Source organism: Cydia fagiglandana, chromosome 1 (genome assembly GCF_963556715.1).
Source record: "Cydia fagiglandana chromosome 1, ilCydFagi1.1, whole genome shotgun sequence".
NCBI lineage: Eukaryota > Metazoa > Arthropoda > Insecta > Lepidoptera > Tortricidae > Cydia > Cydia fagiglandana.
The window spans coordinates 20,849,417-20,868,389 of record NC_085932.1 but is presented as its reverse complement, the minus strand read 5'-3'; the positions used below and the strand labels follow the sequence as shown (position 1 = coordinate 20,868,389).

The 18,973-nt window shown below is 37.3% G+C and overlaps 1 protein-coding gene across 4 annotated transcripts in view; it reads right to left on the bottom strand.

The window, feature by feature from the left end:
- Positions 1-2,325: 2,325 nt before the first annotated feature.
- Positions 2,326-18,973, bottom strand: part of LOC134666949 (LIM domain only protein 7) — a 207,024-nt gene continuing 190,376 nt past the window's right edge. For 3 of the 4 annotated variants that reach the window (XM_063524261.1, XM_063524278.1, XM_063524265.1), the window contains 10 exons: positions 18,244-18,540; positions 17,604-17,927; positions 17,117-17,260; positions 15,690-15,740; positions 14,614-15,029; positions 14,346-14,487; positions 13,891-13,998; positions 7,407-7,525; positions 4,561-4,856; positions 2,326-4,322 (listed from right to left, as the gene is read on the bottom strand). In XM_063524261.1, the coding sequence (XP_063380331.1) occupies positions 4,135-4,322; positions 4,561-4,856; positions 7,407-7,525; positions 13,891-13,998; positions 14,346-14,487; positions 14,614-15,029; positions 15,690-15,740; positions 17,117-17,260; positions 17,604-17,927; positions 18,244-18,540 (2,085 nt within the window). In that variant the 3' untranslated portion in view covers positions 2,326-4,134. The remainder of the gene's footprint in view (positions 4,323-4,560; positions 4,857-7,406; positions 7,526-13,890; positions 13,999-14,345; positions 14,488-14,613; positions 15,030-15,689; positions 15,741-17,116; positions 17,261-17,603; positions 17,928-18,243; positions 18,541-18,973) is intronic. The other variant, XM_063524272.1, reaches the window with a different exon arrangement.

Here is an 18,973-nt window from a genome sequence, read left to right as displayed (position 1 = left end):
CAAAAACGCTGAAATTAGTTTTCTTGTATTTTAATAATATATCTTTTTACGAAGTTTCAAATTCCTAGCTTAAAAGAAAACTTTAACCCCATACAAACTTTCATCCCCTTTTTAACCCCCTTAAGGGTTGAATTTCTCAAAATCGCTTCTTATCTCTTGTACACTTTATAAATGCAATCTGGTGTGCAAATTTCAACTTTCTGGCTTTTGTAGTTTCGGCTCGGCGTTGATGAATCAGTCAGTCAGTCAGTCAGTCAGTCAGTCAGTCAGTCAGTCAGTCAGTCAGTCAGTCAGTCAGGACACTTGCATTTATATATATAGATAGATAAATAACGCTATTCTGGCAACGGTGTGCACTTTTTAAATTATCTTTCTTATTTTGATTTGGTAGGTCTGGCCGGTTTATTGTGAACCGATGTGTAAAAGTTAAAATTTTGAAGCTTTATTGGTCTTATTTATGGCAGCGGTTCTCAAAGTCCACTAGACCCATAGGTTCGGAAACGCTGCCCTATGGTAATCCGTAAATATTACACTGCTTTCAAGTTCAGAATCAAGTCTATTAGTATGATTTGCGGAACAAAAGCAGTAGCGCACAGCTAGTCCGTTACAGGAAGCAATAGGTATAAAGGAAATTGCTGATTAGCTGTAAGGATACCTCTATATCAGAGAGTTAAATCAAGCTTACCGTTTATTTCTGTTGTATTCCGTTATAGTTCGCAACATAAATAATGGGAATAAGTAGGTTGCAGGTATACCGTACATAAAATATTCAAACATAAAGTGCAGTCAATGTCAAGAATATGTCAACCCTTTCGCAGCTTCTTGTATTAAGCCGTAAAATGTAAACATGTTTTGAACGTCGACTGTGCAGAGCACCTGACTTGTCCATCAACGACATTTTTTGCCTCCCTAGATTAGTTGATCATGATAAACATGATGCCTTATGAATTCTAATCTTCTTGTAATGTAGGTTAGAGGTTTAGTATCATAAAATTCATAAGCCGGATCTCATTGGTAAAAAATTTGGCCTTTGTTATCGCATCCAATTAACTAGAATGTCATTGTAGTAATTGTCTTACTTTTATTATTCCATTAAAATCTAGTAGTTAGCTAGTCCTTTCCCAAAACAACTTCTCTGAATATCAGGTTTGTGTTCAGTGTATACTTCGTTTTTTTTAGCATTAGAAATTAGGTAAACAATCTTGATGTGTCTTTTAATTGAAAAATACATTTTAAAAATAAGTTACGGCAAATATGTAACAATTATGAATCTAATACGATCATTTATATTCTTCTGCTTTCATAAGTAATAGTTATTGATTTTTAAAAAGCGTTTTTCAATTAAAAGACATGCCAAGATCGCTTCTTTCAAGTTCTTCCTAATGCTAAAAAAAAAAAACTAGAGGTACCTATCCTTTGCAGAGGTACAGTCAGCATCAATAATTAATAGTACTACCGTACAGAAAGGAAACTTCCTAGAAAACCGAAGTTTGACAGCGGTTCAGGGTCGAATCATGCTGTTCTAATATATGGCACTATCCCTTTCGGCTGTTTAGGGTTGTCAAAAATCAAGTGATTATCTTATCTGTGGTCCTGCACGCAAAAGGAAGTCAAGTGGTGCCAACCCTAATAATTGCTCGGAGCAATGCTAAGCCGAGCGGAGCCGAGTTTGACCGAAGCCAGGAGTTTCGGACCCCTGAAAACACGCCAAAATTAACTGCCACCCTTAAATACATTTCCAAATAGAGATATGTATATCTCGCCAGTTCGCGTCCAAAAGTAATTACTACCTTTTTGTTAAGCTACCAGAGAATTGTTGATATTATACTTTTGACGCGTACATAGTCTGATGCGCTACTTCTGATGCTGACTGTAACCACAGAATAAATAATAGTACTACCGTACAGAAAGGAAGCTTCCTACAAAACCGAAGTTTGACAGCGGTTCAGGGTCGAATCATGCTATCCCTTTCTAATACATGGCACTATCCCTTTCGGCCAATTAGGGTTGTCAAAATTCAAGTGATTATCTTATCTGTGGTCGTGCACGCAAAAGGAAGTCAAGTGGCGCCAACCCTAATAATTGCTCGGAGCAATGCTGAGCCGAGCGGAGCCGAGTTTGGCCGAAGTCAGGAGCTTCGCACCCCTGCTGTAACTAAGTAATTGCACTTAGGATTTTCCTTTAATTTTGAGGTGTGTCGCCATTGCTAATATGTACTTACCGTGAACAAAAGACACAATGACACAAAAGGCTAATTTTATTGTTACTACTTATTTACATATTATAAAATAATTAAAGAGGTATTTAGTAAAATAAAACCACCTATTAAACCAGAAATATTTATTATTACATAGTTTGGAGTTGGAGCTTCTCACCATCATATACTTATTAAAAATATACGCATTAGAGTGGAAAAGTCTAATAACCTGAACAATATTCGAAGAGTAGGTATAGTTCAAAACAAAATCAAAATTAGACGTGAAGACTTGGAGAAGTACAAAATAATCATTATAGATTTTACTATACAAAATATTAAATCATACACATATTTGGATTAAATGTCTCTTTTACACTAAAATACTACCTATTAAAGCTAACCTGTAACATATTCTACGACATAAATTAAATCTATTTACAAAATATTACAATTTACTTTGTTGTTCTTTTTAACAATAATGCATTGTGTAAAAAGGCATATCTACATCTAGGCCTCCTTCGCAGGACAATAGTGCCATTTAAAATGAAATAACTCGATATATTATGTGCAACCCTACTCATGATCAGTGTTTATTAATAACGTAAAAGTGTTACTTTCTTGCTATAATCAAAAGAAAAATATAAAAAAAACTTGACATGGCACAAAAAGTCGGAAACGAAAAAAGTGCAAAATTACAAAGCTGCCAAGATGATCGTTTATTGCTGTGGGTATGCTATTTGCCTCTTTTTGAAGAGTGCTTTATTTCTTGCAATAATGCGAATCACCTACCTCAGGCTGTTTTCTCTCAGCATGCTTACTGTCTACGACATGACCACATGACGGAACACCTTTAACCTTTGAAATCTAAAATTATAATCCTACAATACTTTGCAGATAAAAATGAATTAGTGATTGACATCATATATGAAGACTAAACTCACGAATTCAACAATCACAAAATACATTTCTCTAAATCATATTTGCATTAAGATTTATTACAAGATCATAACAAACCAAACCTAATAGAATTGCATTGTGTAATAAAATACGGTTAAAATACAAAAGCGTGCATAGCGGACTCAGAAGCTAGCTGAGTCGCCGAGACGTTTTGGAGATGAGTACGAACAGAAAAACCGACAAACAGCGACAGGCTGCCGAAGCCGTTGTCGCTGTGCCATATGTTCCTGCTACTTACATTCCATATAAAAATAGTTACACAATTCAAGGTTGCCGCTCATGTATAGTAGCCGCAAATCAAACTGAGGACCGTATATTTCTATACAGTATAGTTGCAAACTTGAATGGTGCAGCTTTACAATAAACTTTTTCATGGCTATATTATTTCAAGCCCTTGAACTTAAATCGTACCTAAATCGTCATAATCTTTTTAATCTTCGTCAGTTTCTTTCATCCTTAGTTAGTACAGCTCTTACAAAAAACTGCAAGTTGAAGGCAATAACAACGAAGATTTTAATATGACTACAATAAGCTCAGGTACATTTTTATTTTGAAGGCGAACGTTAATTTACATATTTGGATATTTACTGTCTGTTTTTAGGCACTTAGATAATTAAAACAAACAAAATCACGTGATTCGGTCACACGACGAATATACATTTACATATTGTATCATCGGGCGAATTATCGCGCCATGGGGATTTGTCTGTTCATACCTTAAGCACTTTAAAGAGCAGTCTGTAGATGAACCAATAAATTGAGAAAGTGCAGTCAAGGTCAAAATTCAAACAAATTTGTAGAATTATTATAGTCCTCTGCACACATCGATCGCGTACACTGTAAGCTACTGTAAAGTGTCACTCTATGGAAGTTGCTATGTAAACAAACCGCCATATTGAAACTGACACTGAATGATGATTTCAACATGGCGGTTTGTTTACATAGTAAGTTTCATAGAATGACACTTTAGTGGAGCGCTACTAGACCGCGCTGTACTTGCGGCCGTCGTCGCCGCTGTAGCAGTGGTGGCAGTGCAGGCGGCGCGCGCGCACGCGCACGTCGGCGCCGGCGCGGCCGTCGCCCAGCGCCGCGCCGCACACCGCGCAAGTGAAGCACCACACGTGGTAGCACAGCGACAGCGACTCTATTATCATGGCGGCCCCGCGACCTGCACATACACCAGACCAATACAATTAAACATTTGTAACTCTGATGCAACTTGTGAAGAAATCATTTTACTTTATAAACTGAAATGGATACCTATCATATTTTAAAGGAAAAGTAACCGCTGACCAAGACAGACCTAGCGCTGGAGACCTAGGTCACTCAAAGTATTCAATTGACCTGATTCTGCACATCATGCGAGCTTCATACATGAAGTTTGGTTATAACAAAGTGAGACTTGCCTAATTCCTCTCCACAATGCGAGCACTTTCTCCTCCCGCTCACGCTCAGGAGCTTATCTTCTCTCGGGTCACTCTTCGCTTCTCTCTTCTCCAAGCTTTCTATCCTAGGCGAGATCTTGGTGTTAGGCGAGGTCTGCGTTCGGGATTGTTCTCTGATGTCTGGTCTGAGTTCCCGCAACTCCCTCGGGGAGGAGGTGGTTCTGAGCGGAGGTTCGGGCCGGATGGGAGGGGGCACGGTCGGGCGGTCCGTATCGGCGCGTATTAGACGCTTGTATTCTTGCGGCAAATGTTGTTGGCTGAAAAGTAACACAATCATAATTAAGAAATTGCAATTAGTTGAAAGTGCAAGTTTTATGCTTTTCCTAGTAAACTGAATTTGTTCTGTTAATAAAAACTTTTTACAAAAAAAAGAAAACCGACTTCAAAAAGGATGAAATAAAATATTATCCTTTTTAAGTCTATGCGTTACCAACTGATATGTTTGAAGTCGGTGCCAAGCCAGCTTTTGAAGCATACCATGATTTTGGTGCAATTCGATAAGGATGTACATTGGATTGCCTTACAATGAACGTACTTTCTGTAGGTACAGTCGACGTTAAACATATGTTTACACTTTTCGTCTTATTACAAAGGAGAAAGGTGCAAAAGTGTATAATACATATCTTTGACGTCGACTGTACCTAAGAACACACGATCAAAACTTCTTGGCACAGTCCGTACCATGTTTGTCGGCACGCAAGCGTGGGATTAGGACTGAAGTTATTTCCCGTCCCTTATTCAGAGGACTACATCTCAAAATATAAAACAATTCAAGGAATTTACGTTCTTGCCAAATTTCACCTAAAGCGGTTCAGTTGTTTAGCCACGAAAAGGCGACAAAGAGGCAGACAGAATTACTTACACATTTATAATAGTTCTAATGGTACAGTTCTAATGGGATTTATAGTCATAAAGCTGATTATTTTTGACGGGTATTCTTTACTACTTGGCTTGGCACCGACTTCAAACATATCAGTTGGTAACGCATAGACTTAAAAAGGATAATATTTTATTTCATCCTTTTTGAAGTCGGTTTTCTTTTTTTGTAAAAAGTTTTTATTTTTCCATTTTTAGTTTTAATGCATTGTTAATAGCGCGACGCGTGAATGAAAAACAACATCATGATTAACACTAAATTCGTGTATCTACTTTAATAAATATGTAATCTGGAATTTTCTCGAGTCCGTCTGGGAAATTATAATTCCTGTCACTACACTAAATCCATCCTCCGCCCCGCCACTGACCCAATCCCTCAACCCCCCCGATCACTCAACCTCATAGCGTATCAACCCCTGATCCATGTACCCCTCGGCCCTCAACCAGCACCCCTTCAACCACCATTACCCGACCCCTTAATCCCCGACCCCTTAACTCCTAACCCTAACCCCCGATCAGTAGCCTTACCAGCTTACCAAGAGTTTGACATTGATTTATTCGCTAGCGTGTGTGTAACTTACTTTCTTTGCATCTCGCTCGTACTGGCATATTAGTGCGAGCGAGATGCAAAATAAAAAGTAAGTTACAAAGACGTTAGCGTCGCTAACTTGTCTTGTAACGAATATGTCAATGTCAAACTCGTGGTAAGGCTACACTTGCACTACATCAAATTGGAGGTGTTCGGAAGCAAATGCTCGAGTTACTTTAGAAAACACCGAAATCACTTTACACGTGCCTTTAAAACAGAGGAGTTCCCTCAATTCCTCATGGATTCCATCATCAGACCAGAACCAAAAATAATACGAAAACACCTTGGAGGCAACTCCTTCCAAACAAAAAAAGAATTACTCAAATCGGATCACAGGTGCCCGAGTAATCGCTGAACATACTACATTTAATAAATCATCATCATTATCATCAAAACAATCATCATCATCAGGTCTACTTCATCAAAGTGGTGGTTTTCGGGAGAAAATGCTCGAGTTGCTTAAGAAAACACCCAAATCACCATGCATGTGCCTTTAAAAATTGTGGAGTTCCCTCAATTCCTCATGGATCCCATCATCAGAACAGAACCAAATTAAAATGGGACCAACTCGGAGGTAGCTCCTTTCAAACAAAAAAAGAATTACTCAAATCGGACTACGGATGTCGGAGTAATCGGTGAACGTACATAGAAAAAAAAATAGCCACAACCGAATACAGAACCTCCTCCTTCTATGAAATGGAAGTTGGTTAAAAATGCATAAGCAGCCCGTAAAAATGTAGGCTATACTCCCAATGTTACAATACGCCCCAATTTCACCATGGCCACAATTTTCAGTGACATATGTCAAGCGACATATAACAATTTTATAAAATATTTTCTATAGAAATACTTACAAACATGACAGGCATTTTGCTACAATTGTATGTATTACAATTATGTTGTGAAACAATAATTATTTTTTCTAGTCGACATATTTATAGAATTGTTGGTGAATCTTGACAGGAAATGAGTTATATGTCGGAATTTCGTGACGATTGTCGTGTTTCTTGTGACAATTGTCATAAACATAGCAAGAGAAATATCTGTTTCTTTTCCGATATAATAAAGTTTTTTTTTTAAATAATACAATGATAGTGGCAAACAGGAATACGGCCCGCCCGATGGCAAGCGGTAACTGTAGCCCATGGATGCCTGTGACGCCAGCAACAGTGATGTTTTACAATTGTCGCACCTGTCACCGTGGTGAAGTTGGGGCCGCACGTCTACGTTGACTTTATTCTTCAGTACAATATCATTGACACTGAAGTGACATCACACAATCTCGGCACAGTAGACTGCCAATTATATGAATTATAATAACGACATAAGGTGCTGAAAGTACCTTGTGCTAATGTGATGCATGTTGAGCAGCGCCGAGGCTGGCATGTCCTGATGGTAGGAATGCCTCTGCGCGGCGCGCAGCTTGCTTCGTTGCTCGTCTATACGCCTCTGTTCTGCCTCCTGAAAATAAGACTTACGTTTGAGGTGTGCATATACTATACGTGTATGTAACTAGATGTAGAGAGAACATGTAAGTTAGTTTAGTCAGTCTGATTATAACCATCGAGCTAGACTCACGTCTTTTATTCCAACTGTCCACCATACCTCATGGCGACCGTTGACCGTGACCTCGACGTACCTCGGCGAACGATGGTATCGGATATCATATAAACAACGACCGACCGCGGAGCGAGCGCGTACCGACCGAGCGATGAACTTTTAAATCAGTGAATTTTCGGACAGTTTATAAATTAAGTGAAAGTGAAAATGGGGCACCAGTACAGTAAACAGGAAGAAAGGGAGTTCATCATCACACAGAATGCAATTGGGAGCAACTATGCAACGAGCTCAAATGAACACACCAGAATCAATAATATACTAGTGAGCATCCTATTTGTCATAATAGCGCTGATTTTCTGCTGTGGACTATGCGTGTTGGCGAGAAAAGCACAAGCGAATTGTGTCAGAAAAGAGGTGCGACGCGAATTCTGGAGCAGGATGCAGACCAGGCTGTCTGGAAGGCGGGCAGCCCCGGCGAAAGTCACCGAAGAAGATGTCTAGGCACCAAGGATCGGAGGCGAAGGAAGTAGCAAGGAGCTTTACGTGATACGCGTGTGTGAAGTGAAAAGCGTTAAGAGTTCAGTGCGTCAAAGTGTGTTGTTAAAGGTATGGATTTAAAATTAAATAGTATATATGAAAAGTTAGAAAAACTTAGAGTTGATCTGCGGAAATTAGGCGAGTGTAGAAGGCAACAAGAAGTAGGATTAATAAAATTTTCTGAAGCGCAATTAATATATGAGGACTATAAGCAGTTAGTTGTTTCTGTTAATGTAAATGACCTGTCAAAGGAATGTTTGTTTTCGGAATTATTGTGTGAGAAAATAGAAGAAGTTTACGATAGAATTTTAAAGTATAAAATAATAGAAAGCGTGTCCGAAAAACCAGCTAAAATGGCGAAACAATTTGAAATTAGGGAAGCTAATAGCTTAATTCCAATTTTAGATGATAAGGAGGAAACTGTGGAAAGGATGATAGCGGGAATTGAAATGTTAGATGGCATGTTAACAGATAGTAGCGAAAAGAAGTTGCTGATTTCTTTTGTTTTAAAAACCCGACTTAATAAAATCGCGCAATTGAAGCTAAAATCGACATATGACACCGCTACCCAGCTAGTAGCCGATATAAAAAAATATTTGCTACCTAAGAAATCCGCAAATTCCTTGCTAATGCAATTAAACAACATTTCACAAAGAGAAATGTCAATTAGCCAATACGGCGATAAACTAGAGGAATTGTTTATCGGCCTAACAATAGCACAAGCTGACGGGAAATCGGAAGCTTGCGATGTCCTTAGACCGATAAATGAGTCCTTGGCTATCAAAAAGTTTACAGACGGTTTGCGAAACCGCCGATTAAGTACAATTCTAGCTGCCCGGGAGTACACAGAATTGAAGGAAGCCGTCAGAGCTGCTCAAGACGAGGAGCTGGCGCGACCGCAGCCCGAGCCTGTGGTCATGAACATGACCGGAAGAGGTTTCCAGCAACCCCAGCGTTATGGTTGGCGCGGACATGCCTACCAGCCTCGAGCCAGAGCCTACCGCAATCATTGGGTACCGAGCTACCCGATGAGCAGAGGTACTGTACCCACTAATAATTTTTATAGGGGACGCGGACAGCGTGCAAATTTTAGAGGACGTGGTACACAAAGGAACCGCGGCCGTCGAGGAAATGTGTATACATATACACACGAGCCGCAGACCTCACGCAACACGGTGAGTGAAGAACCTTCACAGATGCAGTTTTTTCGAGCATAAAGTTTTGACTATATGTGACGGACTAGACTATGTTAGAGTTTCAGTAGGTGGACAAAATATTATCCTTATGATTGACAATGGTGCAAGTATATCTATTTTACAACGTAGCAAGGTTCCCATAGAATCTCCGACATACGAAAAAGGTACTATAATTTCAGGCGTAGGTGGAAAAATTACAAGTAAACATGTGACAGACGTGACTTTAGAATACAGTAATACGATATCGCTTACGCATAGGTTTCATATATTACAGGATGAGGATATGCCTTGTCACGCGGATGGCATTCTCGGACTCGACTTCATGCGAAGATATAACGCAATTATAGACTTAATGACGGACGAACTCACGTTACACGATGGGAACGAGAGATACGTGTTACGAATTCAGAGAAGTAGCAATAACGGAACTTGTTTATCACTACCAGCGAGAAGTGAATCATTACATTTAATTAAAGTAAAATCTCTTGACTTGGGAAAGTATTACGTTATAAATTCTGAAAAATTAGCCGAAAATATATTTTTAGCCGGAAGTATAGTTAAAGTTAAACAAAATAGAATACCGGTACGAATTTTAAATACAAGTGACCATGACGTCCAATTACCCATGTTTCTACCTAAATTAGAAAATTTAAATAATTATAACATTTGCAACTTTCACAAAACCGACAACGGAGTAGATCGAGTTAAAAAATTATTACCGTCTTTAAAATTAGACCATTTAAACGATACAGACCGTAAACTTATCGAGTCAATATGTGCCAAATACGCCGATGTCTTTTACTTAGAAGGGGATAAATTAGGAACGTCCAATATATTGAGCCAAAGTATTACCGTGAAACCAAATACTAAACCTATATATACAAAGCCTTATAGATTACCAGCAGCAATGAAATCGGAAGTAAATAAACAAGTTGAACAAATGATTAAAGACGACATAATTGAGGAATCAAATAGCGATTGGAACACTCCCATACTTTTAGTACCGAAAAAATCAGAGGATAACACAAAAAAATGGAGATTAGTTATCGATTACCGTAAAGTAAATAACGTTATTCAAGACGATAAATTCCCTCTTCCGAATATTGTCGAAATTCTAGATTCTTTGTCAGGCGCAATATACTTTAGTCACCTTGATTTACAACAATCATATTACCAAACATCTCTGGATGAAGATAGTAGAAATATCACTTCGTTTTCAACAAGTCAAGGTCAATTTCGAATGAAAAGGCTCCCCATGGGTTTGAAAATTAGTGGTAGTGCATTTTCCCGTGTAATGTCAATAGCAATGTCAGGTCTCTCGTACGAGAAATGTTTTGTTTACATGGACGATTTAGTTATTTTTGGAAGAAATATGAATCAACATAATAAAAACTTAATTGATGTCTTAGAGAGGTTGCGTAAAGTTAACTTGAAAATAAATCCTCAAAAATGTGATTTTCTAAAAAAAGAATTACTTTATTTGGGTCATGTTGTATCGGCGGAAGGTGTGTTACCAGATCCACAAAAAACAAAAGTATTACAAAATTACCCAACACCAACAAATAGTGACGAAGTTAGGCGTTTCGTAGCTTTTTGCAATTACTATAGGAAATTTATCCCTAATTTCGCGGAGATAACTTTACCATTAAACAAATTATGTAGAAAAAACGTAATATTTCAGTGGACCGACGAGTGCGATACGGCGTTTAACATACTAAAACAAAAACTAATAACGCCACCAATCTTACAATATCCCGATTTTTCCATAGAAAACGAATTTATCTTACAAACAGATGCGTCAGCAAAGTCGATCGGTTCCGTGCTATGTAATAAAGACAAAAGGCCTATAGCGTATGCCAGTAGACCCCTAAATAAATCAGAGTTAAATTATCCCATTATTCAGAAAGAACTTTTGGCAATCACATGGAGTGTACGCTATTTCAGACCATATTTGTTTGGACGACGCTTTACAATATTAACAGACCACAGACCACTTCTCTATCTTTTCAGTATGAAAGACCCGTCCAGCAGATTAGTAAAATTTAGATTGCAGTTAGAGGAATATGACTATAAAATAATATACATAAAAGGAAAAACTAACGTAGTAGCAGACGCTTTAAGTAGGATAACAATAACATCAGACGAATTAAAAAATATGAGTGAACAGATTATGGTTATGACAAGGGCCCAGAGTAAAAAATTAATGCAAGATAACGGATCGAGTGACAGTAATATTATGGATCTTAGTATATCCGAAAATTTAAGGTCTGATCAGCCGAGAATTGCGGAAATATTAAGAAAGCCTAATAACTCTGTAGAAATGTTATTTGGGTCAGAAGATGAGTTAAGAATATTGAGAAAAAATAAGTTAATAACCAGAGAAAAAGATTGTTTTGCGTACGTAAAAGATAAATTACGTCTTTACATTAACCTTAATTATACGTCATATTTCACGCGAGCCGTATTTGTGAGTATGTTAGGTGATTTCTGTAAAGAGATACAAGTAGATGAGTTATGTATAATAAAAAATGATAAAAACGCGTTATTTATAAAATCTCTGGTAAATGAAATAAAGTTAAATAAAAGTTGGTCCGGACCGAAAGTAAATGTCCTAGGAAAAATAAACAGAATTACTGACAAAGATGAGAGACGAGTTATAATGAACGACTATCATTTGTTACCAACAAGCGGACATGCCGGCGTTCGCAGAATGATAAGTAATATTAAGTCAAAATACTACTGGCCAGGTTTAGAAAATGACGTTAGGGAATATGTGAAAAAGTGTAGTAAATGTCAAGTATCTAAGTACTCTAAGAACTTAAGACAGCCAATGACTATCACAACGACAGCGACATCCGCCTTCGAGAAAATATATCTCGACCTACTCGGACCACTCGATGCCGACGCGGAAGATAACAAATACGTTCTCACATTGCAGTGCGAACTGACCAAGTACATTGAGGCGTATCCCCTACAGCGTAAGGATACAATTAGCGTAGCAAGATCTCTAGTAAGTAATTTTATATTAAGGTATGGCATCCCAGGAGCGATATCAACAGATCGCGGTACGGAGTTTATGTCAGCTACTATGGACGAAGTATGTAAGTTATTAAAAATAAGTAAATTTAATTCAACCGCATATCACCATCAATCAATAGGCGCATTGGAGAATATGCACAAACATTTAGCCGCATTTATGAGAATACAGTGCGACGGACACCCTGACACGTGGAGTCAGTGGTTACCGTTCTGGTGTTTCGCGTATAATACAACAGTACATACAGCCACAAAGTATTCACCATTCGAGTTGGTTTTCGGAAAGAAATGTAATATCCCTAGTAATTTAACTAACACTGTAGAACCTATGTATAACTCAGAAGATTATGCTTTAGAATTAAAATACAGACTACAATTAGCACATAAAGATGCTAGAGAAAATTTGTTAAAAACAAAAGAATTACGAAAAATATATTATGATAAGTTATCGAACTCAATGACTTATAAAAAGGATGATCTTGTTTTAATTAAGTCAGAAACTGGGAAAAAATTTGATAACCTTTTTAAAGGACCTTTTAAAGTCATAGAGGACGATGGAGTAAATGTTAAGTTAGATATAGATGGTAAGATCGATCTTGTCCATAAAAATAGAACTAAACCTTTTTATAATTAGTATTATATTATGTTTTAATGTTTAGTGTGTAACAATTAATTTTAATGTTTTAAAATGTTGTAGTTAACTTTGCCATTATAATTGTCATTGTAACCTTTACTCTTAAGATTAAAATTTACATATAAAATAAAAAACACATTGTATATTTTTATTCATTTATTTTAATACAAAAAAAAATGTAATTTAACAATTAATTTTTTTTCAAAAGCACCCCCCAGGTGAGGTGTGCATATACTATACGTGTATGTAACTAGATGTAGAGAGAACATGTAAGTTAGTTTAGTCAGTCTGATTATAACCATCGAGCTAGACTCACGTCTTTTATTCCAACTGTCCACCATACCTCACGTTAACCACCCATCAACCATACCATACCCATAGCCATACCATAAGAATCACCGCGATTCTGCCTCTTAATTATCTAGAAATTTTCAGACGTCCGGTTGGAGTTTTGGCTTTTAAAAAAAACGACCAAATTATCAATGAAGAAAACGGTTTATATAATATGTGAATCATGAATATGACGTCTTTTCAGAGAGTACGTACACGTACGTCTAAACTTCCACAGGATTATTGGTTAGGTAAATCAACCCACTTTCTTCTTGTTTGATCTGGCCAATCTCGTCAGATCTATCGCGATCTCTCTCGCATTTTCCATTTCCCTTGCATAGCTATCAAAAGACGGAACAAGTTAATTCTGCACGGACTTAACAAGGGCAGAACAAAGTGTGGGTGTCATCATCACAAACGACAATTTTTGTGAAGATGTGACGTTTATAACGACACTCCACACTTTGCTCTGTCGAAGTCATAATGAGTTAGCTAAGACGTACTATCTCCTTGATTCTAGCTCGTAAACTGACCTGTATGAGCCAATGCTGGTTGTAGTTGTATCCCGCGGGTTTGCGCGCACGCTGCGCCAGCCATTCATTTCCGGAGATCAGCTTCGGCGTTGGAGCTGCGCTTAGTGCCTGAAATATACATGTTGAGGATAACTATAGCTCCAAATTGGCACCGTAATTATTAATAATTGTGTAATTTCGAGACGCGAGTATATGGGTTTCCCTTCCTTTACAGTTTTTTAAAGTTTTACTGTTATAACAATATGGAAATGAAAATTAACAATCAAACACTTGCTTGGTATTCGCCATTTTGACAACGTCCAATGTTTGATGCAATAATTCGAAAAACGGTTGTGTGTAACTTCTCATGTAGTTTTCTGGAGTCAAAGTCTAAGTTTAATTGTACGATGATATATGGCCTTTAAAGCACGATTTTGTTAAAACCTAGTCTAAAATGCTGTCGAAGTTATTCTTACCTGTAAGGTATGTCGAGTCATAGGATGGTAGTTGCCATTAGGCATCACCGGAGCAGGCGCCGGCGCAGGTTTACACCGTAGCTGCACATGCGCCGTGCGCTCCACGTTGGCATATTCCACCGCTGACGGCACTCTGCTACTCCTGCAATTATTACATTACAAATACAGTTAACTAACTTAGTAATTGATACTTCAAAGCTTGTTCGACCAAATAATTGATTGAAGGGTTTCGCTAGAATTGTACTTTTGTAAACATTTTTAGATTTACCTCATAGTAATCTCTCTTTCAATGGACTCCCGACTCCTTGGTTTCGGCGGTAGGACAGGCTGCGGCGGCCGTCTTCTTACATCTTCCTTGCTGTCTTCATACAACACCTTCCGACTCTCTTCCACACCAAAATGCCTCTGTATATGCTCTTCCGACACAAATGGCTTCCGTTTTATACTCTCATCGTATTTCACTTCTGCCTGAGGCTCCACAGGAATATAGGGCTCATTTACTAGTAAGTTGGGCATTGAGTGTCGATGATTTTCACTAGCAGCCTTCCTTAGAGGTGGTTTCTCGGATACATCCTGAACCGACTTCTGGATGATCCTTGTCTGATCCCTCATTAAATTATCTCGCTGTCTTCTTAACTCTTCTTGTTCCAATTGCAAAAGTTCTCGCTCAAAACGCAGAACCTCCTAGTTAGGAATTTGGCATTAGTTTTGTAGTCTGTTTTGTTAGTATTTTAGTGCAAGGCTTATACTAGCGTGCATTGTGTTAAAGTTTTCGAACATTTCGGTTAACATACACCTTGGTTACCACTAGCTTACGATTGACAAATGGTTTTATACCTTATCGTAATAAATGTAATAATCATAAAGTCTTCAAGAATCATCCTAACGTGCGTGCTTCAAATATCGACCTTATTCTATTAAGGCTAAGATAGACAATCACTCGTATGAAAACTGTGTGTCAATCACAAACTAAAAATAACCACCTGCATAGTTTCGGCTATAAAAAAACTTCTACCGTCTTATTTATGAATTTTTTTTTATAACGAATTTCTGTCTTTTTTTAGGGTACCTACCATAATTTTATTACATACTTTCTTAATTGTGCCTTGTAAAATCTATTCGAAACCAGTTCGAAGCATTGTTAAAACGTAATAGATCATTCCATTAGAAATTTTACAAACATAAAGAGGGATATCAGGCGATTTCCGAGCAGTTCCGTAGCTCATAAGAGACAAGCTTTAATAATGAATTATATAGTGAAGAATGAATGGATGAAACAATAACATATATGTATGTGAACCGAATGTGTGAGTGTGAGTTTTTAGTGTAAAACATGTCAGTCACCTTTGTGTGAGCATCGTCGTGCCCGTCAGGCCAATCCTCGTTAGTGCGTCCCTGCAAGGGCGGCCATCTTGTTAATGTTATTTACACAAAAAGTCAGACACTCGTTTATGGAATCATAAATGTTAGATACAATTATTATTCAGTTAACACAAAATATTAATTGATTATGATTCCATTGTAAAATGTTTCGGTAATGATTATGTAATGGGTTTGAAATGAAGTAAAACATGTCGTATAGCAGGAAAAATAGCGCAAGTAAGAAATATTACCATGCATTGTATACTACATATTCTACAAAGGTGCGTAATATTTATAAATAAAAGGCAGTAATATAGTAATATAAATATTTTTTATTTAATTGCTAAAATAACATACTTCGACTAATCAAAACTACTTTCCTACAATAAATAACGAGCAAAATCATTCTCGATACATAAATAATTGTGTTTTAAATACAATAAAAGCATTAGAAAAGCAGGTTTTGTTAGTTTGGCAGCTTTACATAGAATGTACCAATTACCATGAAATAATATAAAATAATAGTGCACATGGACACAATTTTTGCTAAGGACTTTGAGTCATAAACATTATAAAGTCGTGATCAACTTATTCTCAGGTGGCATAGTTAGGCCTGCCAACTCTACCTGCTCATCTTCGATCATACTCAAAGCACTTAGCAGAAACTTAGGTTTAAAGAAAAACACTACAGTGCTTAAAATTTACAGTGCTCATTAAGAACTATATTTTCTAGGTACTGAAAATTATATGAGAATTCAATACAATATTTACCCCAAAATAAAATCTAAACCACTACGAGATCTACTCTTGACTAACAATCCAATAATATATATTAAGAGGAAACATGTTCCAAATAGCATTATTACATTTATTACTACGAAAAATATAGAAGAAGATCTAATAAACTACATACAGAAATATTTTGTACTTCGAAATTATGGTTAGGTAGTTGGACCCAAGATAGCACCTTGTGGTATCCTACTCTAGAAAGAACATGGAGCACTTATTACAATCTTAGATGTCTGCCAATACAACAAACCACTTCTGCATAGCCTCTTTGATTCTGAAGTATCACAATGATAATGTTTATATGGCAATGTTGCACAGATTAATAATTCAAAAGTTTTCAGTCAATATCTTTACTGGAAAATTACTCTTTTTCATACAACAAAGGCAATCTTCCAAAATAGTTACATTGCGAAATTATTTAACCGCATGAAGTCACGGATTTTAAATCATCTTAATCATTTCTACTGTGGATTGTGATCAAAAAGGTTCTATAGTATTTATTTTCGATTCTAGCAAATAAATACTATGGCTATGATATTTTTTGCCATTTCTAACAATCACTGTATACTATTTACCTAAATTACCTTTACTTCCACTAGCTAGGCTTCCTATTGGTTTACCTGTTGTTCCTGTAGCTTCTTGTCGAGACTGTCGATGTCAGGTTGCGCCAGGTCCGTCAGTTTGGAGGTCAAGTTTGAAGCGAAATTGTCAGATTTCTTTGAAGTTTCTTCTTCGTCTGATGTTACCGTCACGTGAGTGTATGGCTGGAATATAGACAAATATAAAATTAGACTCATAACGTTTCATTGAGGCATGTAACATTTAACGAGACAACTCTACAACTGTAACTAAAAAAATCTGATCAAAACTAAAGGCTGAATTTAAAAACATTTAGGTACGTAGTTTAAAACTTTAGCAAGCACATTATTATATCTCGTAAGTGAAACCAAAGTTTATAGTTATCTGCTTACTAGGCATAGGTAGGTATTTTCCAATAAAAAATGTACTTACCCACTTAGCGGTAAATGTGTTAGTTATCTTGTGGTTGTACTCTCAAATAGACAATTTATGTAACTTGGTTCTCAGACTTTTGATAAAAATACATACCTCACTGTTCTGTCTGCTATGAGGATTCGACGTCTCCGGCGATGACTGCTTGTACCACGCTTCAGCCGACGGTCCTCGATCCACATCCACTCCGGAATCTCTACTGTCTCTTAACTTGGCATTGTCATGAGACAGTGTTCGCTTGTACAGAAGTTTCTCGATCTTCGTCTCCTCTTGAAGGAAGGAGGTGATGTCGGGCCGAGGTGCGGAGAGGTCAGCGTCGAGGTAGTCGTCGACTTGGCCTTCGATACCAAGGAAGCTGGTGCGTTTGTTGCGGATTTCCTTCTTTATTCTACGCGCAGAACTTGTGTGTTTGAAGTTACCCTGTAATTTGGTCATAAAAATTTGATTACTCTAACAATCTAAAGTAGAATACCTAAGTATGCCGATGGGCTTCTCGATGACATAAAACGAAAACAATTCATTGAGGCCATAGAGTCAAACTCAAATGGGCGACAACGGCTTTTCTGGATTTAAAATAATCACAAAATAGAAGTAATTTTGTAAAATCTCTACACAACAATTTTACACCAAGGTTATCATAATTAAACACGTTCTGTTTTGCCTATCTCCCTGTTTACAGAGCCATGAAAAAAAGTCTGGGCTTAACTAGTTACTAGGTCAATGTATTTTGACTTACATTGCCAAGAAGTTCGTCATCTTCTGTAGGAGGCGGAGGTGGCTTTTCTTTTGGAGGTTCCATAACATTGGTAGGCAAATCTAGTGGGAAAGCTGCTACGTCATCTACCGAGTTTTGGAAGAACATATCCATGTTCTCATACAGAGGCGTAACTGTCTTCTCCGTAAAGTCAATGACATCATCTGTCTTAGCTTCTGTATGTTTTGGTTCTTTTACTGAGTCATCCATGGTGCTGTTGTTGACACAACTGTCTTCAGAGTCCAGCTCTTGGAAGGCCAGTTCCAATGCATCGATTACCTAAAAAGTTATAAAATTACATAAACAAATGAAAACGTAGTGTCCTCAAAACTTTTCTAACATTTAAACAAAAAAATCCCAAAAAGCTGAAACTAAACCACTATGCATTCTTGTTTATTAAGAATACTATTAAAAAACGTACATTACAAATTATTTTACAAATAACAACAATATGCTCATTTGCTCAATTATTAAACGTACGCAATGACACATTAAGAAAAGTCCCATGCAAGAAGAATGAAAACAGTAGCATTACATGCAGCGCAAATGATGTTAATGAAGCGAAACTACGTACGATATAGGCTTACCTTCCCATCACCCAAGCTGATGCAATTAAAAGCTAAGTAACCTATGAGCTCTCTCCGGCCGCTCTTATCAGACTAAACGTGTACAAGTCATGATCACAAGATAACGACCTTGTTTGCCAATGATA